At 44.0% G+C, this 27,972-nt stretch overlaps 1 protein-coding gene across 1 annotated transcript in view; it reads left to right on the forward strand.

Annotated features, from left to right (window-relative positions):
- The first annotated feature begins 1,166 nt into the window (after nt 1-1,166).
- The window catches only part of NSG2 (neuronal vesicle trafficking associated 2), a 60,866-nt gene continuing 34,060 nt past the window's right edge, over nt 1,167-27,972 (forward strand). The window contains exons 1-3 of the mRNA XM_047753759.1: nt 1,167-1,330; nt 2,236-2,386; nt 20,178-20,261. Coding sequence (XP_047609715.1) covers nt 2,258-2,386; nt 20,178-20,261 — 213 coding nt within the window. The 5' untranslated portion in view covers nt 1,167-1,330; nt 2,236-2,257. The remainder of the gene's footprint in view (nt 1,331-2,235; nt 2,387-20,177; nt 20,262-27,972) is intronic.

Here is a 27,972-nt window from a genome sequence, read left to right on the forward strand (position 1 = left end):
CTGCATCCTCATGGATACCAGTCAGATTCGTTTCTGCTAAGCCACAGTAGGAGTTCCTAGGATAACTTTGAAAGTGAAATTGGATGCTATTATTAATGCCAAGACCTGATGAAGTGCATCATAAACAGCACCACAGCTGGGAATGAATGGCCAACAGTGATTTGGACCACAGCTGGGAGAAACCAGTGGCAACAGTCTTGACCTCAGAGAATTTAAAGGGCATGTAAGAGCAATCCCCAGGGATGAAATAATTCAGCAATTTAGAACTCCGTCTCAGAGCTGAAAGGGGTTCCTTTAGTGTAATTTCTTCTCATATTCACAATCTCTCTGCAAGCGAGATATTATTTCCACATCAGAGATAAAGAAATGGAAGCTTGGAGAGTGAATGCAAAATGTCCAAGATCCCCATAGCCAGAACTTTGTAGAGCTGACCCTAGGACTTTGCCTTCTCTAATTCCAGACACCAACCTGGAAACCCCGTAATGTTGTGGACTGCATGTAAACTTTGACAGCACTGTATCAGGGCTCAAATCCCAGTTCCTGGTGCTATATCAGCTCTGTGACCTTAGCTGACCTGCGTGATCACAGTAGCATTGTGAGAATAGGAGCTTATGTTTATGTATTGCTTGCCATGTACCCTGCTCTGAGCTATACTCTTTCCCCAAGTTATCACATTCACACCTGCCACTAACCCCATCATATAGGTACTGTTAGAAATCACAATTTGTAAATGAGGGAAACAGTCTGAAAGAGCCTGGAAAAGAGCCCCCTGCATGGGAGATACTCAATAAATCACAATTCCCCTTGTCTCCATACACATGTCAGAGCACAGTATAGGTCCAGAACAATTTTGTGTTTCATAAAATTGTCCTGGAAGACCTTAGGAGGTGGTTTCTTCTCCTAATGCATGTGCTCCTTCTCCAGTTTTTCTGAAGGCTCAAGAATTTCTTGTAATATGACGCATATTAACTTTCTTTTCTCTCTCTTTTTTTAATGGCCAGAATCCCTCCCACTTTCTTGAAACCATTTTGTCCCTTGCTGTGGTTGTGGCCATGCATGAGAAACAGCAGGTGGTGCCAGATGACAGATGGTGCGGGAGCCCGTTCCCCGGTGGGAGGGGGCTCAAGCGAGGGAGCGAGCGAGCAAACAGGCAGACAGCTGCCAGAAGCCCGCTCGCTCGCGCCTCGCTCTCAGACGCTCCCAATCCAGACGCACGCAAGGCGCTGTCCTTTCAGCACCACAAGCTCGGGCCGAGGAGGGAGGACTCCTGGCCATCCTCCTCCTCTTCAAATTGGCTTGAATCTGCTCTGACCCCCAAGAGTGCAGCACAGTAAGTAGGCATTTGTTTTTGCTATAACCCCTCCTCAATATCCTCCAACCCTTTACCATCCCTTTCACCCTCACAACAACCCTATTTTGTCTAATAACGTTCCATCAGCAGGATTGACAAGAGAAATTCAGTTGTGCTGGGCTTTTGGGGTTGGGGTGGGAGCACCATTTGACTTCCAAGGGAACTGGAGCGGAATAAAAGTGATTTGTTTATTTAGCTGGCAATCTTGCAATATGGGGGTTGCTAACTTTCCCTGGAACCAAAACAAACAAACAAACAAAAAAACCAAAAATGGCCCTTCGCTATTGAGGAAATGGAGGCATTCCATGGCTGAATAACAGGATCAGGTTCAAGCCAGCCCTTTTTTGCTTTAGGAAATTGTATCTCCTATACAACCTACATATCATGTGAAAGGGTAGAGTGCACATAGAAGCGTTAAATGTATTTATTGTATTTTAGGGGGATTACTGGGGGGAAAAAACCCATAAAAATTGCAACCAAGATGGTAAGGTGAAACTTATCATACTGCAGCGTGACTTGGAATAATAGTATTTATTTTTGCACTTAGAATGAGCTTTTCACTGAGATTATATGACTATGTTATCTCTAGTGTCTTGGATATTTTTTAAAAGATTGTATATTTTGTGTAAGCCTGGGATTTTCCTTGAGGTTCTAAATTTGAGGGCCATTAAGTGCTGTGGGCAAGTGGCATATTTTGATGATTAAAGAAGTTTTACTGGATAATGGGAATCATGTCAGGAAATCTAGCAGAAGATCAATGACTGATCTGTACATCGAAGCCGCTGGAGTGGAGCTCTTGAGGACAGCGCTATTTTCTCTGTCGTCAGCCTTCTCTTTTCCTGCCTCACTTCCCACTGTAACTAGAATCCCACTGCTTGCCTTAGGTCTGGGAAGAAAGGCGTAAGGATGGTGAAGCTGAACAGTAACCCCAATGAGAAGGGAACCAAGCCGCCTTCTGTTGAGGATGGCTTCCAGACCGTCCCTCTCATCACTCCTTTGGAGGTTAATCACTTACAGCTGCCTGCTCCGGAAAAGGTAAAGCAGGTGCTCCTTTCCTCATTAGCCACCCCCCATGCTCCCCCCCCACCATCTAAGGAAATAAAGCAGCAAAAATGCCACCTCCCCTAAATCCTTGCATTCCCTCATCAGCCAAATATGTTCCTTTTCTTGCAAAATGTAGTTATTCCTTCCAGAGACATGACATCTCTTGTGTTATTTCAGACTTATGGTAAGTGTTTATTCATTTTTTTTTGTTCACACATACATACATGAGCAAGAAAATTAACCTTTCCTTTAAATTTTTTATTATAGTAGATGAATACTAATAGGATTCTAGATGATGAGAAAGAAAATTGTCTTGATTGTTTTTGGAAGGTGTTTCAAATTTGACTGGTACTGATTTGAGGGCAGAGAATTGGATGCAGTCCAACAAGCATTTAGTTTGCACCTGCAAAGGCCTTGTTCCTATGCTGCAAGTTGGTTATAAAAAGACACATTACAAAATCCCTATCCATTATAACACTTGTATTAACATAAAGCATTATGATAAATGCTCTACTTGAGCATTAATTACAAAGATTGTGAGAGCACAGTGTTGGAAAGAGCTAAATTTTGTTGGGGTAGAGGGGAACTGGGAGGACAGGTTAGGTAAGTTGCAGAGGAGAATATTTGAATTTGGCTTTTAAAGGTGAGTAAAAACCTTCCAGGTAGACCATTGGAGGAAAAGGCATTTAAGGCATTTAAGGCAAAGGGCAAAGCATGGAGAGCTTTTGGGAAATAGCATGACTGGAGTAAAGTGTCTTTGGGGGAGGTGTGGCTGGAAATGAATGACTGGCTGATGGCACATCTCCTGATATGGGAGTAGTCCATGAAGAATAGAGGTGGGCATTTAAACAAAAGTGGGGGAGTTATCACATGAACACAGGTGGGAGAAACACTATTGTTTAAGATCCACCTGAGAGAACTTGGGGTTTTATAATGTTAGCTTTTGCTTACTATAAGAGATAGATTTGGAGGCAAATGATGGAATTCCCTGGCTAAAGGGTGAACGATGGATCATTCCATCTGTTTGATTTCCTCATTGGCGTCTCCAGGAGGGCATTGTGTATCTTAACCAATTGGCTCTATCCAGTGAATAGAAGAGGACCCAAAGCTAGATAAAGGGCCTGGCTGATTGGCTGAGGGCTGAGTCATCTGTTTTGAAAGTGCAGAGGTTGTCAATATGAAAATGTCCATAGAAGTGGCAGGAATAAAGAATACTTGAGCCATACTGAGAAATGGATAAGCCCCTTTCAAAATAAAATTTGAACAGGCATTTGGCACTAAAGAAATGTGACGGAACTGTATTAATTGGGTATTGGCTACCTGTATACCAGAAGTTCTCAGGTTTTGACTGCGTATTCAAATCACCAGGGGAGTTTTGAATATCCTGATATCTAGGCCACACCCCAGAGCAGTTATATCAGAATCTCTGGTGGTGAGACCTAGGTGTCAGTATTAATTAAATCTTCCCAGGTGACTTCTGTGTGCAGCCAAAGTTGAGAACCGTCGTGCTAGATGCACACTACCCAGAGATTATACCTTCACATTTGCAGGCAAAAAGGTGAAGGGTCAGAGAAATTTGGTTAGTTATCCAAGCTCACAGAAGAAGTAAGTGGCAATGCTGGAATTTGATTCCAGACGTAAAGAAAATTGGGGGCAAGAAGGGGGAATATTCTCTAAAGGTATTGTGAAGTTTCAGGAAAAATATTTACCCTTCAGCCTTGAAGATCTGTCCGTCCCTGAAAGGCGTGGAAGTTAAGGCACCTCTCCCCAGTACCATGTGTACAGTTAAACACGTATCTGCAGGACTTCCAGAGATATGGCTTCTGTATCCCCTTACTCCCCCACCCCATTCTCCCATCTCCAAGGGCTTTCTTCTCTCCTTGAGAGAGGAGAAACACCCAATAACCACTGAGCGTCCAGTGCAAACGTGCCAAAAAAGTGTGAACTTGCGTGTGTGGGAAGGGAAACCAATGCATCATGAAAGATGCAAATCCCTACAGGGACACATCTCCATGGGGCACATCTCAGATGCCCTGTGATGTTCATGACAAAGTCTTCATAGCAGGTAGACCTCAATGTCCTCCTCTATGAAGTGAGGAGGATCACACCCACTTCACAAAGTAGAGCAAAGTTAGATGTGGCCTCATATGTAAAATGCCCGGCACAAAAATAATATAAAGGAATAATAGTTATCATTTTAAGTGCTTCCTAAATGCTAGATGCTGTTGTAAGCCATAAGCAGGCACGCACACACACACACACACACACACACACACACACACACTCTTTCATTCTTTCAACAGTTTATAGGACCCAATAAGGGTGTTGCTACTTTCATTCAATTTTTCAAGATGATGAAACTCAGGCCCAGAGTGATAAAGTCACTTCCCAAAGCCCAGAGTTGATGAGCCTCCTGGCAGTGTCTGGGGATCCCAGGGCCCAGGCTGTTCTAGAACCTTCCACCTCAGCAGGAATAGGCAGTCAGCTGACCTGGGAATCCCTAGACTTGGGCTCTAGCACAAGCTCAGTCACCAACCACAGCTTGAGTCCTGTAAGTTGTCTCTCCTCCCTTAGGCCTCTGTCTTCCCTTCTCTGAATGGGAAATTTTATCAGTAGTTTTCTGTGCTAGGATTTAGATTTTACAATATTTACAAGAGTAAACAAGGCTTTTCCCCCCCAACATTAGAATAGATGTGTTAACAGTGAATTCCACTCAAGAAGTCCAATTCTGAGAACAGTGTTGTGGCTGCCAGCACAAACTCTGAAACCAGATCTCTAGGGGTCTTCGCTGCTTTACCTTCTACAAGCCTACCTGGGCTGAGGACTTGAGCGAGGTTCTCAAAAGGCCTCAGCCTCTGCCTTCTCATGGATTCGAGGGGATGATAATATGGGGACTCCATCTCACCAGGCTGTAGAGAAGGTGAGATAAGTCCTCACACAGTTGTCAGCTCTCTGATTATGTCCAGCCAGATGGTGAGAGTTTGGTGCCAAAAAGGTTATCAGAAAGAAGTATATCTGACCCCAGGGTTATATCATGGGTTTTCTTCTTGAAAAGGTAAGATACAGAGTGTGCTTGGTGTGTAATACTGACAGTCATCTTTAGGTTTGTTCTCTAAGCGCTCTTTAGTATGAATGTGAGTTTCTGGGGAGAAGCTTTTGGAGGCCAAGTAGAGGGGATGAGCATGTCTGACGTTCTTGCTCTAGGTTAGGAATGGGCCATGCAGGGCATTCATAGCTGCCGTATCAATTAATCTTCCCAACAGCCCTGTGAGGTGGGTGCTAGTGCACTCATTTCACTGATGAGTAAACTGAGGCTTGAGTCGAATGAGTGACTTGCTCACACTTCATAGACAAGAGTAGAAAAGCTGAGTTTGGAACCATATTGCACCTGTCACCCCAATTTTTTCCCTCTGTGCCATGCTACCTTTAATGAGTAGCTTCCCACCCCCAGGCAGTGCTTCCTCAAACTCTGCATTCCATTGCCCATGGCCATGGCTCCTTCGTGAGCTCTCCTGCAGGTGGGACTTGAGGCGATCCTCCAGTGAGGATATCACAGCCTCCAGTGCCCACTCCCTACCCAGTGCAGAGGGACTGGTGCCTGACTTGGAAGAGGAGACTTGCCAGCCTCATTGTTGTTCTCCCACCTATTCTATCGCTCTAATCAATCCTGCACACTGCACCTCAGGCAGTGCCCCCGGCATTGTGACCAGGTCCTTCTCCCATGGGAGGTCTTTTCAGTCACCCCTGCTCCAGGGTGCAGTCCTCAAATTCTTCCCTTGCCACTCCAGGACCTCCATTAACTGCTCCACTGGCTTTCAGTCCCACCACTCCCCATTTTGCACCCTGAACACCAGCATGTCAGAACTACCTAGAGCCCTGGTTCTCAACTGGGGTGACATTTTCCCCCAGAGGGACATTTGGCATTTTTGGTTGTGATCATTGGAAGGGGGAGATGCTATTAGCCAGGATTCTGCTAAACATCCTACAATTCATGAAATGCACCCCCCAAAAGAATTATCCTGTCCCAAATGTCAACAGTGCTGAGATTCAGAAGCCTAGCCTTGGAGTTTTCCACACTCTCTGGGATGTTTTGTGTCCCTTCCTCCTTGCCCATGCCATTCCTTCTGCCCCAGAATGCCCTTCTTGTCCCTCTGCTGGTCTGATAAGCCTATTCTCATCTTCCTAAACCCAGTTCAGATGGCAGCTCTCCTGGACACCTTCCCTGACCACCTGTAATCTGGATATGGCTGTACGTACTATGTTGGAAGGTGCTCACTCATTCATCCATCCAGCATGTCTGCTGGGAACCTTCCATGTGCCAGGCACTATGCTAGGCTCCATATACGAAGCCATGAAAAATCAGGCATGGCCACTGCTTTCATGGAGCTTCCCGTACAGTGGGGAAGATGGATTTCAAACAAGCCAGCACACAAATAGAAGCACAGAGATGCAAATTGCAAGAAGTGCTATTAAGGGAAGAATAAGGTGCTCTATTGCAAGAGAGGATAAGACTTAGGGGGACTTAATTATGATGGCAGGATGGTCAGAGGAGATTTTTCTGAGGAAGGAACCCTGGCTGGGACCTGGAGGATGGATGGGTAGGGGGAGTAGGAGGCAGAGGGCCCAGCATGTGGACAGGCACTGAGGGATTTGGCACACTGAGGGAAGGGGAGAGACCTGGGAGATGAGGCGTGGTGGGCACCAGGTCATGCAGGGCCTGGTGTATGTTTTGAAGTGGTTTAAAGAAGGAGAGTAACAAAATCAGATTTCTATCTTAGGAAGAAATTTTATTTTATTTCCTCTGGCTGCTGTGGGCCACCCTAGGGACAGGGGACTCATGCTTTGTCTCCTGGTCTCTCCTTCCTCTTTTCTTCCAATCTATCTTCCACATGAGGCTGCACCAGAGAAGTTTCCTCAAAGCAGAGACTACTGGGTTTCCTGAGGCACCACCCCCACCCCTGCTGTGAGTGGTGGGAGAAACGAATGGAGGGCAGGAGATCAGCTAGGAGGCCGCTGATGAAGGGGATGGCGGTGGGGGGGCGCTAGGGTGGTGGGAGCAGAAATGGGGCAGTGTGTGGATTTATGTAGACTTGGTGCTAGGTGGGCACTGAGGCCTGAGACTCCTGGCTCAGTCTTATCTTTGTGGCCTTATTCCTGGCATATTGTGGGCATCAGGAGATGCTGGCTGAATGAGGCTTGCTGTCTTGACTAGTGTAAATCTGGGCTTGATTTCTTCACTTGATGAAATACACTTAAATCTAAGTTTGGTGGGTCTCTCTCCAGGCCATTGGAGCAAGTTCTTGAGAAGTGGAACATCAATTGGCAGATACCAAATTTCAGGATATGCCTTTGGTTTATCTAAGTGACCACAATAGCCCAGATGTCCCCACACCCCCTGTTGAGGTTGCTAATGTTTTCTTCATGCAGAAGTAGGCTCAGAGAAGTGATATGCTGTCCTAGAACACACCAAAAGAAAACAGTGCAGCCAAGATCTGCAAGCAAGAGTGCTGGGAAATGCCAGCTAAGGATGGCAGGCTTGCAGAAAGCAAGCCACAAAAAGGCACAACCCCACTTTGGCAAAGCCCCAGTTGAATTGTGTTTTCAGCAAGCCAGCTGCCAGGCTCTGGGCAAACATTCCTTTCTTTTCTACTGATTACTAAGTCTTTACATGTCCTGGAGAGGGTTGGCTCACATGCTTGTGGGAGGAAAGGAATGCAGATATTAAGAGATCAATCACTGATGTTTGGCATACTTCACATTTTATGTGGTAGACTGCATGCTCTTTGTAGTCCTAGATACTTGAGTTCAAATCTGGGTTAGCTGTTTACTTACTCTGTGGCTTTAAGCAAGTTGCTTGGCATCTCTGGGCTTTTTTTTTCTTCTGTAAAATGAGCATAATATCTACCTAAAGGGTTACTTTGAGGAAAAAATGTGAAAATAGTCTAATGGCACACAGATGGAGCTCACTGATACTTTCCTTTTTTCACTGGATGTTCAGAATATGTCTCCTGAAGGTGACATTTTTGGAGGATGACTGTAAAAGTGAAACGTGCCGAGAAGGATGTGGTTTCAAGGGTGGGAGTGCAGGGGTCTGATGGGGTGGATCTGGAAGGATGTTGGGCAAAAGAAATGCTGCCTCTGTCACTGAGCTGCGTATGCTTTCTTGGTCTTTCTTGTGGCTTCACCAGAGGGCTTCTTCATCTCCGTAGTACACAGGATCAGAGAACTGTCGGTCTTTCCCTGGGGAGCAGAGAACACACATCCCTGCAGATTCCAGGTTCCTAGAGCCCCCTTGCTCTGCTCTTCAGAGACCCTCAAGAGACAGCTTATAAATCATCCAGGATTGAGGCAAAGGTTCTGACTAGGCAATTTCAGTAAATAGAAAATGACCAATAAGCATATTAAAATTCTTCATGATTTAAAAAAGTAATCTTGACTAAAACACAACTTTTTATCTATCTGATTGACAAAAACAATTTGCCAATGCCTGGTGTTGCTAACACTGGGGAAAAGCAGACCTTCTCATTACACTCCAGTTGGTTACATAATTTGATGCAATGTTTTTTAGAGGGTATTTGGACATTGTTTATAAAAGTTAAACTGAGTATCCCATTTGACTGGTATGCTTGCTACTGATAGGCATTTATCCTCCTAGTGGTATATTTTTTTCAAGTCTCCAAATACCCCCCCCCATATATATACACACACATACACATATATGGAATAACTGGAATGTTCCATGAGATTGGAATGGTTAAATAAACCCTGGTACATGGATGTGGACTAGTAAGCGATTGTTATGAGGATGAGGCAGATTTGCTTGTGCTAATGTGGAAAAATCAACAAACAACACTGCTCTGTTAAAACCACTTTGAAGAGCATGGTATAGAGTGATTCATTCCATTTGTGGAGACACATGTGTAGGTTTCATTCTTATAATTCATAAAGCAGTCTTGAAAAGACACCCATGAAACCATTAAATGTTTAGGAAGTATGGATGGGGTGGTTGGGGCCCATTCGAATACTTTTTTCTGTAATTTCCATACTTATTATTTTTCTAACTGTGAGCATGTATCAGATTTTCTGTTTTTTAAAAAATCACCTCCATGCCACAGATGGTGAAACAGTCTCAGAGAGTGAAGTGACTTACTTGCTCGTGTTCACACACAGAGAGACCACCGTGAAGGGAGCCTGCGCCCCCCCATAGAGAGGGAGGCCTGTATAGACGCACATGCATTATAGCAATGCAGTTTGAATTCACATCCTTATTCTACCACCTACTTCTTCTGTGACCCTGGGCAAGTTTACTAACCACTCTCTCCCTCTGTTTTCTCATTGTTAAAATGAGGACAGTGATATCTTACTCTAAGAATTGTTTGAAGGATGAAATGAGAAAATACATGACCGATGTTTATCAGAGTGCCTGGTACAGAGTAAAATACCTAATGTGAGGTTATTGTTATGTCGTTGTTATCATCGTCAATTCAGTCCTAGAATCGGGATTGTTTTCCCTAGAGTACACAGGGGCTGCACAGGGCCTCAGGCCACAAGAAGTGTTGAGCAGTGAGGTGGGATGGGCCTCTGCACAGTAGAGGACAGGGCCAGATGGCAGAGCTGTGGACCTCTCTGCAGTGCCCCCAGCCCAGGAAGCTAGCCTCTGCTCGGAGCAGGAGCTGGAAGTCCCTGTAGAGGACTCTATAGAGAGTACCTTGTCTTGCCCAATTCTGTGCCTTGCCATAGAGTTGGAGAGTCATAGACTTACTGGGCAGCTGGTCCATTTGAGGCCACACTGGGCAACCTTCCATTCTGCCCTGAGAAATCCTCGGCCCAGCAAGGAAAAAGGACTTGATCTCACAGAAAGAGCCCTGGATTGGGAGTCAGTAGGTCCATACTAGAGTTCTGCTTCTGACACTATCTTGCTGCGTGACTTGCAGCAAATCCCTTCCTCTTTCTGGGCTTCCATGTCCCCATCTGTGAACTGGTGGGATTGGACAGCAACTGCCACTGATGTCCTTTGAGCACTGACATTTTACCTTGTGTTCTGGACCCAGTACCAAACTTCAAGGACCCAAGGAAAGATTCAAATCCAAAGAGATGGAGTATGAGTTGAGGAGAGAGGGGGGAAAATGGGAGAGGGTTCCCAACCGTGTCCTCAGGTCCCATTGGAGTGACTTCACCTTGTCTTATTGGATGTAGAATGTGTTCATTTGCTTCTTCATTCCGTAGTATTTATCAGGTGCCATTTAGAGTTTGAGTGTTTTGATTTTTTGAATGATGATCTTATATCCTTAGTGGCACTAGGATCTGACCCAGAAGTCTAGGTTTAAGCCTCGGCTCTGTCTGCTAGTGGTTATGTGAGGTTGTGAATTCTTTTCTGCTCCCTGAGATTCAAGTTCAAGTGGTCCATTTGAGGCCACACTGGGCAACCTTCCATTCTGCCCTGAGAAATCCTCGGGATTTCTGTAAAATAGGGATAATCCCAGGAGTTCCCAGCAGGTTAAGGATCTGGCATTATCATTACAGTGGCCTGGGTCTCTGCTGTGGCAAGGGCTTGATCCCTGGCTTGGAAACTTCCACATGCCATGGGTGTGGCAAAAAAAAACAAAAAATGGGGTAATCACTCCTACCTGAGAGTGATTGAGAAGATTTGCTGAGATATAAGATATAAAGCTTTTGGAGCAGTGCCAGGCACACAGAAGACGCCTTAAAAAAAACATGATAGAAAAGAGCATAATGCTCTTGGGTTTGGAGACCAGCTAACCATTTACCAGTCATTGATCACAGGCAACTGACTGAACTCTCTGAGGCTAAATTTCCTCATCTGAAAAAATGGGAATAATAATGATTTTAAAGGAGAGATATGAGAATTGGAGAGAATGTTGTAAGGGGGGTTGTGAGAATAAACAGTATACTCGGTAGGGCCTGTAGCACAGCGTCTGGTGCACTGAGGTGCCTGGAGGCTAGCCATTCATTGTCCAGCTCTGAACTTCTCTCTTGCTGCAGGAATGAGCTGATGGGGAGAGCTTCGATCTATTTTTGGCCTGTGCAAGTCCAGCTCATAAAAATACAATCATGCTCCTTGTCAGCACTTCTGCACTTTTGTTTATTGTTCCTGCCAATCCTGGGGCCTCTCCACGTGGGAAGGTCTTCATTATTGATAATCCTGGGAAGTAGTATTTAAAGTTTTTATGATCTGTACTTTGTGCCATCTGAACCATCATGTATTATCTGGCCTTGCCAGTGAAGGGGGAGTGTATCCAGACAAGGGGTCCTTTTGGGATGAATAATTTATCCCATTTGCACAATGCCAATTATGTTAAATTATATTCTTCACGTCAGCCACCGACAGCACAATGGGGACTGATGTATTAATACGAAAAGAAAACAAACTTGTTTCTTTGCCCAAATCCACCATGATATTTGAAAACCTGGAGTTTCATTCTTCCAAGTATCTATACAACCTCACTTTCAATAATCACGAGAGTAGAAAGAATTTTTCCTTCTCACTCTCCACTTTTTCCTCCCATTTCTATTATTTTATTTATTTATTTATTTTTGTCTTTTTGCCATTTCTGAGGGCCGCTCCTGTGGCATATGGAGGTTCCCAGGCTAGGGGTCCAATCGGAGCTGTAGCCACTGGCCTACGCCAGAGCCACAGCAACGCAGGTTCCGAGCCGCGTCTGCGACCTACACCACAGCTCACGGTTGCCGTAACCTTGACCCACTGAGCAAGGGCAGGGACCGAACCCGCAACCTCATGGTTCCTAGTCGGATTCGTTAACCACTGTGCCATGACGGGAACTCCCATTTCTATTATTAATCAAGGAACTCAGGCCTCCATTTTGCTCCATTTTATTTTTCAGCTGCAGAAAATAGAGCCTTTCTTTGCAAATTTATTTTCTCTCCTCTCTCTTTCTTTGCTTATGCAAGCTGATTCCTCCAAGGTACAATTAATAATGATTGGCTAACATTTCATATGCTTTCCCCTTCATAGTACTAAAAAAAGTGACTGTTACTATATCTCTTTTTATAGACGAGAACTGTTTCTGGCTCTAGTCCTTGGGAACAGCATACCACGCTTCCTGACATGCTCAATAGCTGCTTGATTCCAGCAACCATAGGGCTGGATTTTCCCTGCTTTCTTTATCTCTCCAGCATACCTGTGGCAGAGGCTTCTGTTCTGCCCTGTAATACACACCTGGAAAGCATTCTGTGGTTTATAATCCTCCCTCAGCTCCTCACTGCCCTCAGGTTCATCTTCAAGATGCTTTGACATGGCATTCAGAGCCTTTGTTTACCCCTCACTTCACCTGCTCTGTTCTCTAGCCACTCTAAACCACCTCTTTGGGGCTCTTCCAGGCCCAGCCTCCTGGATGGCTTCTGAATGTTTGCTGGTATATGATGTTCCCTTGATATCATATGTATATGATGTTTATATACATATACATGATATCCTTGATGTATCATGATATACCTTCATATATATATATATACACACACACATATATGTGTGTGTGTATTGACATATGCATGATATACTTGATATCATAGGTATATGACGTTCTCTTTTCTGTGGGTTTAGGGAGGCATGAATGGAAACGAGAAAGCTAGTCATGGAGCAAAAGTTCATGGAGAGAAGATGATGCTGTGGATTAGGGCCATGGCAGTGTAACTGGATGAGTGGGTTTATTTGAGAGAAATCTTTGAGGAAGCAGGAACTGTTGATGGAATGGATTTGGAGACTGGAGGGAAGGAAGGGATCATGGGAGATTCCTGTATATGACTTGACATGAACAATGGCATGGATGATGCTGCTGTTTTCTGAGATGGGGATTACATGGGGAAGAAAATGTTGAGGGTCAGGTGGTTGGGGAAGTGGGTCAGGGAACCTGGGAGCTTGGTAAATTTAAGTGTTTCTATCTAAGGGCAAATGTCCAGTAAGGTAATTTGAATTGTGTGGGGTCCGAATTGGAGATGTAAATTTGAGAGTTAGGAGAATAAAGACAGACTTGGAAGTGATGGGAGTAAGAACACTCAGGGGAGACTGGTAGGAAGAGTGCCCATGACCTAGGCCTGAGGGATTCTAACACTGAGAGGTCAAGCAGAGATGGAGGAGCCTGAAGAGGAAACTGAGAAGGGCTGGTTAGTGAGCATGAAGAGGACCATAGACTCAGGAGAAAGACTTTTAAGGAGGAGTGAGTGAAGGAGCCTGTCAAATACTTCTGAGGAGTCAAAGAAGATGAGGCCAGAGGACTGCCCATTTGTTCCTGGCAAAGGGGCAGAGACCTGCTTTTGACATGGAGAAAGGGTTCTAATGAGCCAATACTTCCTTAGGGGCAAAAGTAAAATAGTACTTGGGTTGCTTTTGGAGAAGATGTGGCTTTGCTAAAGACAGGAGCAGCTGACTGAGGACTGACACAGGGTCAGACTGACCTGTCTGTCGGTCTGTGTTTGAGCTTGGTGGTTTGAGAAGTGTTCCAAAGCCAAAAGCAGTGTTTTCATCACAAAGTCACTCAGGACATATGCAGCATCTCATAAGGCGTTTAAGGCAAAGCAGAGCATGGCTTTGATGGAGGGCTAGGACTGTGATTCTACCTAAACTCAGTATCCCTGAAATTACTGAAGATGGTGAATCAGATTAAAAAAAAAGAGATCTCTCTAACATATAATTTATATATGTTATATATATAAAATGATATAAATGAAATCACACAGGATATAAAAAACCTTTTTGCATCAGATTTCTTTTCTTTCTTTTTTCACTGGCCCACAGCATATGGAGTTCCTGGGCCAGGGATCAAGCCTGAGCTGCAGTTGCAACCTAAGCCGAAGCAATGCTGGATCCTTAACCTGCTGTGCCTGGGCTGGGGATGGATCCCAGCATGCCGCCAATCCCGTTGTACCACATAGGGAACTCCTTGCATCATATTTTTTTGTTCAGTGTAATGTCTGTGAGATTCACCCACATGTTTGTAGTACTGCTGTGTAGCATTGCATTTTATGCATAAACTACAAGTTATTTATTCTCCTGTTCATGGACATTTGGATTGTTCTCAGTTTTGGGCTATTATAAAAAAAGTGGCTATGAACATTTTTGTGTGTATCTTTTGGTGGACGCATCATATTTTGAGGTGATTTTTTTTGCCAGTGCCAAGAAAAACTATTGGTTTTATTATGCTTATTTAGTACTTAGCCATCTGACTAAATTCTAACAGCTTTTCAGTTCATTTTTCTTGGAATGCATTTGTAGCTTATAGAAACATTTCCACCCTTAAGTACCAGAAAACCCAACTCAGATTAGGTAAAGGCCCAAGGTGTGTATATTTGCCTCCCATGACTGCAGGGTCCAATGTGGTTCTGGTTTCAGGCAAAGTGTGATCCAGAGGGCAGGGTGTCATCAGAGCCCATCTCCATTTCTCTGGGTTCCTCTTGGCTCTGCCCTCTTTTGTATGCCACCTTTGACCTCATCTTGTCACCTCCTTATAGTAACAACAATCACTTCAGCAGTTTCAGAACTAAGTCCTCACCACATCATCCAGAGGAAGAGCATCCTCTTTGGGGAACACTATAAAGAGCAAGGAGGCTTCTTCTCCCAGGTCCCCAGTCAATATTGCCTCATATCCATTGACCCATCTAATATGCCCATCTCTGAGTCAATCAAATTGTTTAATCTATAGAATAATATGTTCTGATTGGCTTAAACTAATTAGGGACTATCCTTGTCATCAAGGAAGGCATAAATTCCATCAAACCACATAGCTGCCACATGGGGAAGGGATGAATTTTTGAAAGGAATACTGGAGGGCTTTTTTTGGAAGAGGGAAATGGTGCCAGAGAAGCAACCACAACATGTTTATTAGGACAATTAGAATGCTATTGCCTGCAATAATTATCCACTGTTCATTTCAACAGTAATGTTTGTTTAGTTCTGTCTCCTGTCTCAACATGTTGGCTACTGTACGGGGGCTTCTAAATTTACGTGGAATGATGTAAATGGTTTAGAGCCTTTTGAGCTTTGGGAAAGATTTTTTAAAAGTTGAGAAGCAGAGGGAAAGACTACGAAGCAAATGCTTCTTAACATTTGATGCGCGATGGCTGAGACCAGTCTGATAGCTAAGGATCTAGAAATGAAGGGATCAAGCCAAGAGATGGTTGAAATGGTCTTGGCAATGTGGGAAGATGTTGCTATGCAGCAAATAGCCAAAACTTTTGTGGCTCAAAACAACACATTTTTATTATCTCACAGTTTTTATACATAAGAAGTCTAGGCACTGTTTAGATAGATTCTCTGCTCTAGAAACTCACAGGTCTGAAATCAAGGTGTCAGCTGGATTTCATTTTCGTCTGGTGCTTTGGGTCCTTTTCCAAGCTCATTCAGGTTGTTGGGCGAATTCAGTTACTTGTGGTTGTAGGGCTGACGTCCCCATTTTCTTGAGTGACTTGGCCGTTGGCCATGGTAATTTTAAACTCCTAGAGGCCACCCTCAGGTACTGGCTGCATGGCCTTCTCATAGCATATTGACTTACATTTTCAAGGCCAGCAGGACAATCTTTCTACAGTTTGCTGTGATGGAGTTTTTATATAGGATTACATACTCATGGGAGTGACTATGCTGTCATATTCACAGGTCCTTGAGGAAAAATTACATAGTGCATTGAGGAAAATACATATATAATATAATACAGTTTGTGAGTATTTCTAAAAATGTGGATTCAGAGAAATAATCAGACATTTAGCTTCTCTATGTACTTCATAAGTGACAGCTGGTCTAGTGATATCCTGAGTATTTTTAATCATTAAAATTTGTAGAATATCTTTTAAATTCACAAATCACCTGCACAATTATTATTTCATTTAGCCCTTCCCAGAACACTGTGAGTTTCTAATAATAGAAACACCTAGCCTATGAGCTGTGCTTTAGCATTTGCTCTTATATTTATATTAGCTCTTGATTTTCACACATCAAAGTTCATGTGACACCAAAATAGCCAAACATGTAGACTACGTGCTATTTCACACTTTTGTTTCTTTGACCATGTGGTTAACTTTGCAGAAAATGGCTTGGGTTGTTCACCCAGGAAACATCTATTTACCCTTCAAATTCCCCTTTTTTTCAGACCATGCTTAAATAGCAGTCCTGTGCTGCTCTTAAAGAGCTGGATAGGGAGGACCTATAGGCTGACAGGTGCAAGCCACGCCCAATTCTATAGCTGCCTCATCTATGGAACATTTGGTGGCACTCAGAGTCAGTGCTCAAAAAGACATTTGTTTTTGAATGAATGGTCTGAGTGCTTAACTTATTTAAAAAATTTTTTTTCTTATCGTTGATTTACGTTATTCTGTCAATTTTTGCTGAGTACAGCAAAGTGACCCAGTCATACAACTATACACACTCTCTTTCTCATATTATCTTTCATCATGTTCCATCACAGTGATTGGACATAGTTCCCTGTGCTATACAGCAGCACCTCTTTGTCTATCCAATGTAACAGTTGGCATCTATTAACCCTGAACTCCCAGTCCATCTCACTCCCTCCTCCTCCCCCTTGGCAACCATAAGTTTGCTGTCCATGTCTGTGAATCTGTTTCCGTTCTGTAGATAGGTTCATCTGTGCCATATTTTAGATTCCACATATAAGTGATATCATATGGTATCTGTCTTTCTCTTTCTGACTTACTTTACTTAGTATGAGAACTCTAGTTGCATCCATGTTGCTGCAAATGACATTTTGTTCTTTTTTTTTATGGCTGAGGTATTCCATTGTATACATGCACCATCTTAATCCACTCGTCTGCTGATGGACATTTGGGTTTTTTTTCCATGTCTTGGCTATTGTGAATAGTGCTATAATGAACATAGGAGTGCATGTATCTTTTTGAATGGATATATGCTCATATATAGAATATATAGAAGTGGGATTGCTGGATCATTTGGAAGTTCTCTATTTAGTTTTCCAAGGAACCTCTATAATATTTTCCATAGTGGTTGTACTGTATCAATTTACATTCCCACCAACAATGCAGGAGGGTTCCCCTTTCTCCACACCCTCTCTCTAGCATTTGTTATTTGTAGTCTTATTAATGATAGCTATTCTGACTGGTGTGAGGTGGTACCTCATTGCGGTTTTGACTTGCATTTCTCTAATAATTATGTCTTCTTTGGAGGAATGTCTGTTTAGGTCTTCTGCCCATCTTTCAGTTGGGTTGTGTGGTTTTTTTTTTTTTTTTTGCCGTTGAGTTTTATGAGTTGTTTGTGTATATTGGAGATTAAGCCCTTGCTGGTTGCATCATTTGCTACTATTTTCTCCCATTCTGTAGGTAGTCTTTTTGTTTTTGTTTTTGTTTTTTTATGGTTTCCTTTGTTGTGCAAAATCTTGTAAGTTTGATTAGGTTCCATTGGTTTATTTTTGTTTTTATTTTTATTGTCTTGGGTGACTGACCCAAGAAAACATTCGTATGGTTGATGTCAGAGAATGTTTCACCTATGTTCTCTTTTAGGGTTTTTTTTTTTTGTTGTTGTTTTTAGGGCTGTAGGTGTGGCATTTGGAAGTTCCCAGGCTAGGGGTTGAATTGGAGCTACAGCTGCTGGCCTACACCACAGCCATAGCAATGCCAGATCTGAGCCATGACTGTGACATACACAGCAGCTCTCAGCAATGCAGATCCTTAACCTACTGAATGAGGCCAGGGATCGAACTCACATCCTCATGGATACTAGTCCATGAGGGTTCATTTCTGCTGAGCCACAATGGGAGTTTTATGGTGTCTTGTCTTATGCTTAAATCTTAAAGCCATTTTGAGTTTATTTTTGTGCATGTTGTGAGGGTGTGTTCTAATTTCATTGATTTACCTGCAGCTGTCTGATTTTTCCAGCACCACTTACTGGAGAGACTGTCTTCTTTCCATTTTGTATTCCTGCCTCCTTTGTCAGAGATTAACTGACCCTAAGTGTCTGGGTTTATTTCCAGGCTGTCTACTCTGTTCCATTGGTCCATATGTCTGTTTTTGTACCAATACCACACTGTCTTGATTACTGTAGCTTTGTGCTACTGTCTGCATACTACATTTCAAGCATTTCTTAGTTTTAAGAAAGCTGGGTCTCACTTTTTCTTGTTTGTGGGAGCAGAATCCAAAGGGGCTGAGGCACAACAGCAGAATTTACATCTGCAGGGTGAATTCTAGATGTCAGGGAGTGAGCGATGTTCTAGATAGGCTGGGACCTAGGTCCTCCTTAACCAATATGTTGAAATGCCTCAAGGTAGCTGTTCAGTCATAGTAGCTCCTTTCCCATCCTTTCCTTTTTGGGCTATATTTTGTCAATGATATGCCTCACAGTCCTTAAAGAACATTCTTCATAGGAGAATTCTTGCAGAAGTCAGTACACTTGACTGTTGTCTTTAGGAAAACTTGGTGAAAGTTTTCAGTGAAAATTAGGTTAATTTAGGCTGTGATGAGGAGAATGATCACTGTTAGAAGATGGCTTCTTTTGGGAGTTCTGTCATGGCACCATGATTAACGAATCCGACTAGGAACCATGAGGTTGCTGGTTTGATCCCTGGCCTTCCTCAGTGGGTTAAGGATCCGGCCTTGCCGTGAGCTGTGGTGTAGGTAACAGACGTCGCTCGGATCTGGTGTTGCTGTGGCTCTGGTGTAGGCCGCAGCTATAGCTCCGATTAGACCCCTAGCCTGGCCGCAGGAGCAGCCCTAGAAAAAGGCAAAAAGACCAAAAAAAAAAAAAAAGAATGATTGCTTCTTTTTAGCTGTGTGACCTTGGGCAAGTGACTTGGCATCTCTGTGCTTCAGTTTCTCTTTCAGAAGAGAGAGAAAGAGCAGTGATATGTAGGTAAGGTATATGGAGAGCTTGATCTAGATCTGGCATGTAATAAATTATTCCAAAAATATTACACATTATCATCTCATTAACCCTTGAAACAACTTTGTTAAATAGGGGCTATTATTATGATTATCATGCGTATTTTACAGGTGAGGCCCTGAGGCTCAGACAGTGTCTGTGTTCCCATGACACTGTGGCACTCAGCAATAGTTATTGATTATCTGTCAAGTTTCTTTTTTCTTCCACTTTGCCTGCACAGTGGGGTGGAGTTCCATAAATGTCTTAGCAGGTTGGCAGCTTATCTTGAAAAGATATTAACCACCTCTGTAAAATATTCAGACTTCAGAAAAATAAGATGATACAATAGATTCAATGGATCTTTATGTTTTTCTTTGTGGAAGTCCCTAAATCAAATTGGAATTGTGTATGTGCAAAGGTTTACCTACCAAATGTTCATCATAGTTTGTTTATATAACCCAGACTGTGGAAACGATCTACATGCTCAGTGGTCAAGATTGCTTAGATTAATTGTGGTATATGTATACAATGAAATACTATGCTACATCAAAAGGCAAAATGAAAACATATATTTATCTACGTGGAAGAAATGTTAGTATAGTGTGTGGTAAAAGAAAGTGTGAATCCATTTCATAAAAATATATATTTGTATAAATAGCAAATACATATCTCTCTATATAATATGCATATATATATGCATATAAAAACACCTGGAAATGTGTGGCTCAAACTGTCACCTATGGTCGTTTCTTTTGGAATGGGAATGTATTATGGGTAATTAGAATTTTCTATTTTCTTTCATGTGTTTGAGGGGGAGGTTCTTTATTTTCTGATCTTGATGCAATATATGGTAAATTCTAGTTACTAAAAAAAAGGAACAGAAAAGTGTTTCCAGTCTCTGTGCGTGCTAACTCTGGCTAAACATTTCAGGTGATTGTGAAGACAAGAACGGAATACCAGCCTGAACAGAAGAACAAAGGGAAGTTCCGGGTGCCGAAAATTGCAGAATTTACGGTCAGTGTCTTGACGGTGTAACAGAAAGATTGGGTCTGGGTCAGTGAGTCTAATCAAATAAGAAAAGCTCTGCCTCTTGAGGACAAGCTGCACTCTCTCACGCTCCAAAGTATTCAGGCAATTCGATCACTGGTAAATGCGTCTCATTTCTTCTTTTTCCTTCTGTCCGTCTGTCATTCCATTACGATATCCAGAAAATGTGATGGAAATGTATAAAAAAATGCAACTTTTAGACAGCGGCTGGTTGCAACAGGTACAAAAAAGACAAAGGGGAAAAAAAGTTGACTTAGTGGTGGAAACCAAATGGCTGTCTTTCTATTTCTTGGTGGAGGCGTCACTAGGAGAACTGATGAATATGTATCACTGGGATGATATGCACGAAGGAGCCATGGAGCCTGCTCTGTGAGGATGCAAGGAGGAACCTCAGGGAAATGCCCTGGGGATGTCACTTAGGACTTTAGGTGCCTGAGGAGAGCACAGCTTATGAAGAGGCCCTGAGCCTGGAGGGAAGTCAGACCCAACACTGAATAAGAATAAGGTCAGCGAGGCTGGGCTCTAGGTGGGCAGCAGGTAGAGGTGAGGCAGAAGCAGGCAGAAGTGGGCAGAGGACAGACAAACCCGGTTCTTGTGGGCTATGTGGAGGAATTTGGGTGCTAGAAGCACGAAAGAAACCCCTGAAGGACTTCAAGAAGAGGAAGGACATGATTTAATTTGGTTTTGATGAAAAGCATGCTGGGTTTTACATGGCTGACAGGGTGTAGTGGGCAAGAGGGAGTGTGGGCAGACTGTTGGGCCACTACAGTTGTCCAAGTGAAAAAAGAAAGCAGTGGTGGCTTAGAGAAGGATGGTGAGACCTAAATGATATTTAGGAGGTAAAATCACCTGTGGAGGCAGTAGAATAAGTGGTTCTGTGGATGGATATTGGCGAAGTCTGGCTGGGTTTGAGCCCTGATTCCACCTCATACCAGCCATGAGCAAGTCAGTAAACCTCATTTATCAAATGGAGGTAATAGATGTTTATTATGTGGGTGAAGTATAAAATGCAAAGCCCTTGCATCTGTACATGATAAGTGCATGACTGACAGTAGCTATTTTGTGTCGACTGTGACTGGGGGATGTTTTTTTTTTTTTTTGCTTTTTAAGGCCCAACCTGTGGCATATGGAAATTCCCAGTCTAGGGGTTGAATCCCAGCCTATGCCACAGCCACAGCAATATGGGATCTGAGCCATGTCTGTGACCTACACCACAGCTCACGGCAACTCTGGATCACTAACCCACTGAGTGAGGCCCGGGATTGAACCTGCATCCTCGTGGATAATACTCTGATTCATTTCCGCTGCGCCACCATGGGAACCCCCTGTGACTGGGGGATTTTGGAAGTGAAAATAGCCCTTGCTTGGTTGTCTGAGGACTGGAGTATGTGCATGGATAAACATATTTGTCTGTTTCTGTCCCCATCTTTCTCCTTGCTAAATCTGTGTTACAGCAGCTGGTTGTGTGAGCCTGGGAATGAATATGGTACCTCTGTGTACATCTCTTAGAATGTGAGACTTCCCTGGATGCCTCCCTCCTTTCCTGATGGCAAGGATTGCTTTTATTTTTGGCTATGGCTTTAGTGCTTGGCACAAAACATGGGCCCAGTGAATGTGGACCTGGCCTGAACTGCAAGCAGGTAGCGGCAAGAACCAGCAGGTAGCTGTCAGGGGAGGGTGGGAGTATTTTGGTACATAATATATGGGCACCAGGCCAAGGTGTAAAGCCGACCTGTCCTCCTGTCAGCAGAGATCATCAGAAATATGCCCACATTCATGCACAAGAGTGTTTATTGCAATGTTATTTATAAAATCAAAGCATTGGAGACAAGGCTAGACTTTCAACAACTTTCTCATAATTCTATAAATAGACTATTCTTTTTTTTTGTTGTTGTTGTTGTTGCTATTTCTTGGGCCGCTCCCGCGGCATATGGAGGTTCCCAGGCTAGGGGTCGAATTGGAGCTGTAGCCACCGGCCTACACCAGAGCCACAGCAACGTGGGATCCGAGCCGCGTCTGCAACCTACACCACAACTCACGGCAACGCCGGATCGTTAACCCACTGAGCGAGGGCAGGGACCGAACCCGCAACCTCATGGTTCCTAGTCGAATTCGTTAACCACTGCGCCATGACGGGAACTCCTATAAAAAGACTATTTTAGCAGTTTCTTGAGTCACTTTTTGGGGGCAAATATAGAGTTTATTCTAAATTATGGGTTTATGAGATATTTTCATTTTCCTTTTACTTTTCTAAATTTTACACAAGCATGAATCTTTCAATAATCGGAAAACATTAGAAGTATTTTAAAAAATCTGCTCTTTTTACCAAATAGAGTGTTACAGTGTTTGATGGAATTATTCCTTTTTTAGCAATCATTTAAAATGATGGTTATGAAGACATGCAATAATTTGAGCAAACACTTCAGAGAGGAGGTTGAGTGAAATCAGCAGAGATTAAAATTGTATGTTTTCCATCATTGGGACTATGAAAAAAACACAAGGATACAGAGGAAAAAGGACATGGAAAGAAATATCGTAAAACATCATCTGTGACTGTGTTATCAGCAGTGCTGTTGGACCATGATTTTTTCTCTTTGCCGGCAACTTTTGGTGATGTGGCTATTTTATCATGTTTGATGCCCACGAGCCCCTGAGAAGCTGATAATATAACCCCTTATTTTTTCCAAGGGGAGCAATGGCTCAGAGCAGTAATGTGATCTGCTTGCCCAGCCAGTAAGTGGCAGGGCCAGTGCTGAGAGCCAGCCCCTGGCCTTTCCGTTCATCCACACTGCCTGCAGTAGGTGACTGTGGTTTAGAACAGAAGTGAGTCAGCTAAAAGAAAATGAGTGGCTTGTCAGGGTCCAGAGGGTTGGGAAGAAAGGGTTTTGGGGTTTGGGGGCATCCCTTTGTCAGCACTGACTGTCAGGTGTGGGTGGAGGGCCCTGCCACTTGGAATAAATGGGAGGAATGGCGCAAATTTGTTTGCTTCTGTAGAGCTGTGAGCATTCCTTAGCCTGGCTTTGCACTTCCTTAAAGAGAGAATCCCCCCTCAGGCTTCGTGGAGGATGCTTCTGCTGGGGAGAAGGTGGATGCCGCAGACTAGGGAGGAGGCTGTGGTGGTGATTAAGGAGACGAGCTCTTTGCGCTAAGCTGCTGAGAGGTGTTCTAGGGAACTCCCGTGCTTTGGGGCTAGATTCACCTGGCAGCTCAGGTCTTGTCCCTGTCACTTCTTAGCTTTATGATCTTGGGAAAGTTGCCTCACCTCTCTGTGCTCCTGATTCCTCATTGGTAAACTGGGTCACAAACCTTGAGACAGCATGAAGTGCGAGTCCTTTGGGCACTCTAGTTTTCAATGTACATTCATGTTATTCCTTCCTTTCAGATCCCTGTTCTTCCCTCTGGGTTCTTTTTTTTTTGGCTTTTGTCTTTTTAGGGCCACACCTGCAGCATATGGAGGCTGGGGTCTAATCGGAGCTGTAGCTGCTGGCCTACGCCAGAGCCACAGCAACACCAGCTGAGCCATGTCTGCAACCTACACCACAGCTCACGGCAACACCAGATCTTTAACCCACTGAGCAAGGCCAGGGATCGAACCTGCAACCTCATGGTTCCTAATCGGATTTGCTTCTGCTGTGCCATGGCAGGAACGCCCCTTCTGGGTTCTTAGCCTCCTGCCTGATTAGCTGATTTTGTCTGTTGGTTGAGACAGACCTAGTCCTCCCTTCCAAGGCCTTTTCCCCCGGGGAATGTGGCTGGAAAACCTGGAGGAGCTGTTCAAAGGGCAGCCAGTTCAATGTTAGGACCCGTGGGTGACCTCTGGCTCTCTACCGTGACCTTTGGAGCCATTTCTTCGCCTTCTGGGGAGTATAGGCAATATTTTATGGTAGGCTCCTTCAATTCTAATATAAATAATCCTAGTACTTGTTAAGAACACCTTTACACCCATGTTCAGGCTAACAACAACCTTGTTTACTCGCTACTCTTTTTATTATCCCTATTTAATGGATGAGGAAACTGATGCTCAAAGGAGTGAAGTGTCTGCCAAGGCCATGCAGTGAGGACATGCCAGAGTAAAATAAGGACCCAGCCCTATGGCTCCATATCCTACTCTCTCTGCTACACCTCGATGCCGCTCTGCCATTGTCCTCGCCAAGCTGTGGCCTGCCTGACGTCTTCCCTTCCTGCTTTCTCCCTTTCTTTGTCTTTATCAAATTTGCTCTGGCCTAGGCTGAATGCCTGATGTTGGGAGATACACAGATGCATAAGACAAAATCCTTGCTCTGGAGGAGCTCGTAAATGTGTGGATTAGATGAGAATGTTCCCACTAATTTCTTAGCTATACTTGTCCCTGTAGAGTCACCTCCTCTGGGAAGCCTTCCCTGGTCTTCTGAGCTGGGTTTGGTGCCTCCTCTGGGCTCTGCAGGCCATATGGAAATCTTGAATGCTATTGCACTGTAACTGGCTACTCTGACATCTTCAGCCTCTGGTCCAGTGGCCCACCCACGTGTTCCCAGTTCACAGCAGAGGGCCTGGCATAGAGTGGGTGTCAAGTGTGTTGCAACTCTAGCCCCAGTCTTTTGGGACTGCCTCAGTATTCATCCCTAACCACACATCCTGGGTCAAGTTCAGGAAAGCTGACTCTGGTGGCTATGGCCTGGGCAGGCTTAGATTAGAAGGTGTCCAGGTAGATGGGAAAAGATCCAGGGGATGCCTGCTGACAAGACCCTGAGCACAGTCATTGGGCAGAATCCAGAATGAGAGGGATGTATTAGTGCAAAGGCACCAGAACTCACCATTCCTGTCAAGCAAATGGACACATTAAAATAATGTGGGCAGGGGAGAATTGGAAGTGTGTAGCTAGCAATTTTAAAGATGGTGTTTGTGGGCTGTTACTAAAAGCAAACAACAACAACAAACCAACAAAACAAAAACAAGCACAGAGAAATTTACTCAGTACTGGTGGTAACCTGTATGGGAAAAGGATCGGAAAAGGAATGGACATAAGTATATGTATAACTGATTTACTTTGCCATATGCCTGAAATTAACACAACTTTGTAAGTCAACTACATTCTGATAAAATTAAACAAAACCAAAAATCCATTTGAAGCTTTAGGCTTAATATTATGCATTAAGATTATGTATTAATTACAATATAGTAATATATAATCAATATTACATAGTGATTTCTCACGGTTTCATTCACTGACTGATCCACTCAACTCTTTGGGCTCGTGCACTACTCCTGGCTTTTCCTGTGGTTGGCGCTTTATGTAAGTTATCCCACTGAATGATCCCAGCAAACAGGGCTGGGGAGGCTGTCACCCCACTTGCTGAGCCTGCAAACAGGCTCAGAGAGGGTGGGGATTTCCCCAAGTTTCATGCCCAGGAGACTGTGCAGCTGGGATGTACTCACAGGTCCTAAGCAGGAGCCACAGCAGGGTCTAGGGGGTTAGGGAAGATGCCACAAGTGAAAGGGGAGCCTGGCTACAAGTGATAGTTCCCCTGGCGAATGCTGCTAAAACAATCCACCTGCCAGTTGTTTCTTTCCTTCTTCTCTTTCTCTTCTACTTGGCCATGGGGTGGGGGCGTTGGCACTCTATCTCAGGCCTCAACTCTGCTGACATTCCCTCCAACAACAACATGGAAGAGACATGGTGAAATGCCAGGACCAGCCGCCCCGGGGAGGGTAGTCACGTCTTATCACTGGCAGAGTCCAGGCCTGTCTCCCTTCTGAAAGTCTCTGGTAATTGTGCTTTCTTCTCTGGTCTTTGTTCTCACGCATTGTCTCCCGGCCCAGCCTCCTTCCAGGTCCCTCTGCCTCCTTTTTCCTTTCTCTTCCTGCCCATTCTTCTCACCTCCCCAAAGGAGGACCCTTCGTAAGGCTCTTATACTGGACACTGCCATCCTTCTAACCCTGCCATGGCTTCCGTTGCTCGCCTGCCTCTTCCCACAGGTGCCCTGACCTGCCCAAGGCCCTGGTTCTTCCCTCATGGCCCCATACATCATATGCCTCCTTATCTTTATTTGTGCTATCCCTTCCAGCTGGAATGCCTTTCTCACCTTCATCAGTGAGCAAACTCCTTTATCATCCCTCAGCACCCAGCTCAAATGACTTTGGTTAGGGCTTGCCTGCCCGCCCATGCGCAGTCCGTCCTTCCTTCTCAGGATTCCCTCACCTGCTGGAATCTCCCCAGTTACACAGTGTGGGCATCAATATTACCTGCTGTGTCTTCCACTGACTTGAGGCTGGATGGTGTCTTCATCTTTGCACCCCAAGAGCCTAGCCAGTGCCTGACCACCCTAGGTAACAAATTATGTCTTTAATGATTAAATAAATGGATGACTGAGCAAACAAACAAACAAAAATCCCTATAGCTGATGGAGAAACTCCATATTGATAAACATCAGTGCTCTGACTGCCTCATTTTCAGTATTTTTATTTACATTCAGGGCCCATGGAGTTCCTGTCATGGCGCAGCTGAAACGAATCCGACTAGGAACCATGAGGTTTGATCCCTGGCCTTGCTCAGTGGGTTAAGGATCTGGCGTTGCTGTGAGCTGTGGGGTAGGCCAGCAGCTGTAGCTCCGATTCGACCCCTAGCCTGGGAACCTCCATATGCCGTGGATGCGGCCCACAAAAGACAAAAAAAAAAAAAAAAATCGGGGCCCTACCTCTGCTTCTAAGCTTCTTGCTGATGACACATTCTCATAAATGTCCTCTTCCTGATGTCACATTTCCTGGGAGGTGAGACCTCATTTATAGCTTTGCCATTTGCTTCTACCAATTTGTCATCAAAACCCCAGGGGCTGCTTTCCATTGGTGTGATTCTAATATTTGCTGACAGCAGCAAATGGAGATAAGCAATTTGACTTTATTATCTGTTGTCTGGGTTTTTATTGCTCTCCTATTTTTTTAATTTTGAGGAACATTTTAGGTACATTATTAAAAACACTGCCTGCTGGGTTAGGAGCAGAGTCATTATCTGGTATGGAAAGAATTTGCATGTGAGTGCTGGGTGGAGAAAGGCTGCAATAGTATTTGTTGTTTATTATTGCACTTCTGGCTTGGGTTTTATTGCAAATCAGAATAAAAACGAGAGCCTCTGTTTATTGTTGGGTGCTTTCTCCTGGCCTGATGAAATTGTACCATTAGAGTGAGCTTCAAAAACATACAGGGTTATTGAGAATTGAAAAGCAAACGAGGCTTAATTTTTTTTTTTTTTAACAAAACATTTCCCTGGGAAAGAAAACATCTGTGGCATTCTCTCAGGAGGAATATGCTCAGGGTTTGGATGAGAGACTGGGTGATTCAATGACCCTTCCACAGACTAATGACTGGACTGCTTTTATTGCCAGCTTCTCGTGTTCATTGATTCAAACATTGGCAAAGAATGCTGTAATAAAGCAAGTCACTCGTTAATGAGTTTGGTGTAGAAGACTTCTAGAGTTTAGTGAATATTTTTATTTCCTATGGGACTCCTGTAAGGGTTGGCTGATTAAAAATTTGCACACCAGTTGTTAAAACTGTTGGAAGCTTATAAGCAACCATGGTGGGAATATTTACACCCTGGAAATGAACAAACACATTAAATCACACACTGACCCCCTTTTCCTAGCCTGGGGTGTTTTACCAGCACCCCTGTGTGAAGGGCAGTATGGAAGAGGGGAAATTCGTG

Source organism: Phacochoerus africanus, chromosome 1, assembly GCF_016906955.1.
Source record: "Phacochoerus africanus isolate WHEZ1 chromosome 1, ROS_Pafr_v1, whole genome shotgun sequence".
Taxonomy (NCBI): domain Eukaryota; kingdom Metazoa; phylum Chordata; class Mammalia; order Artiodactyla; family Suidae; genus Phacochoerus; species Phacochoerus africanus.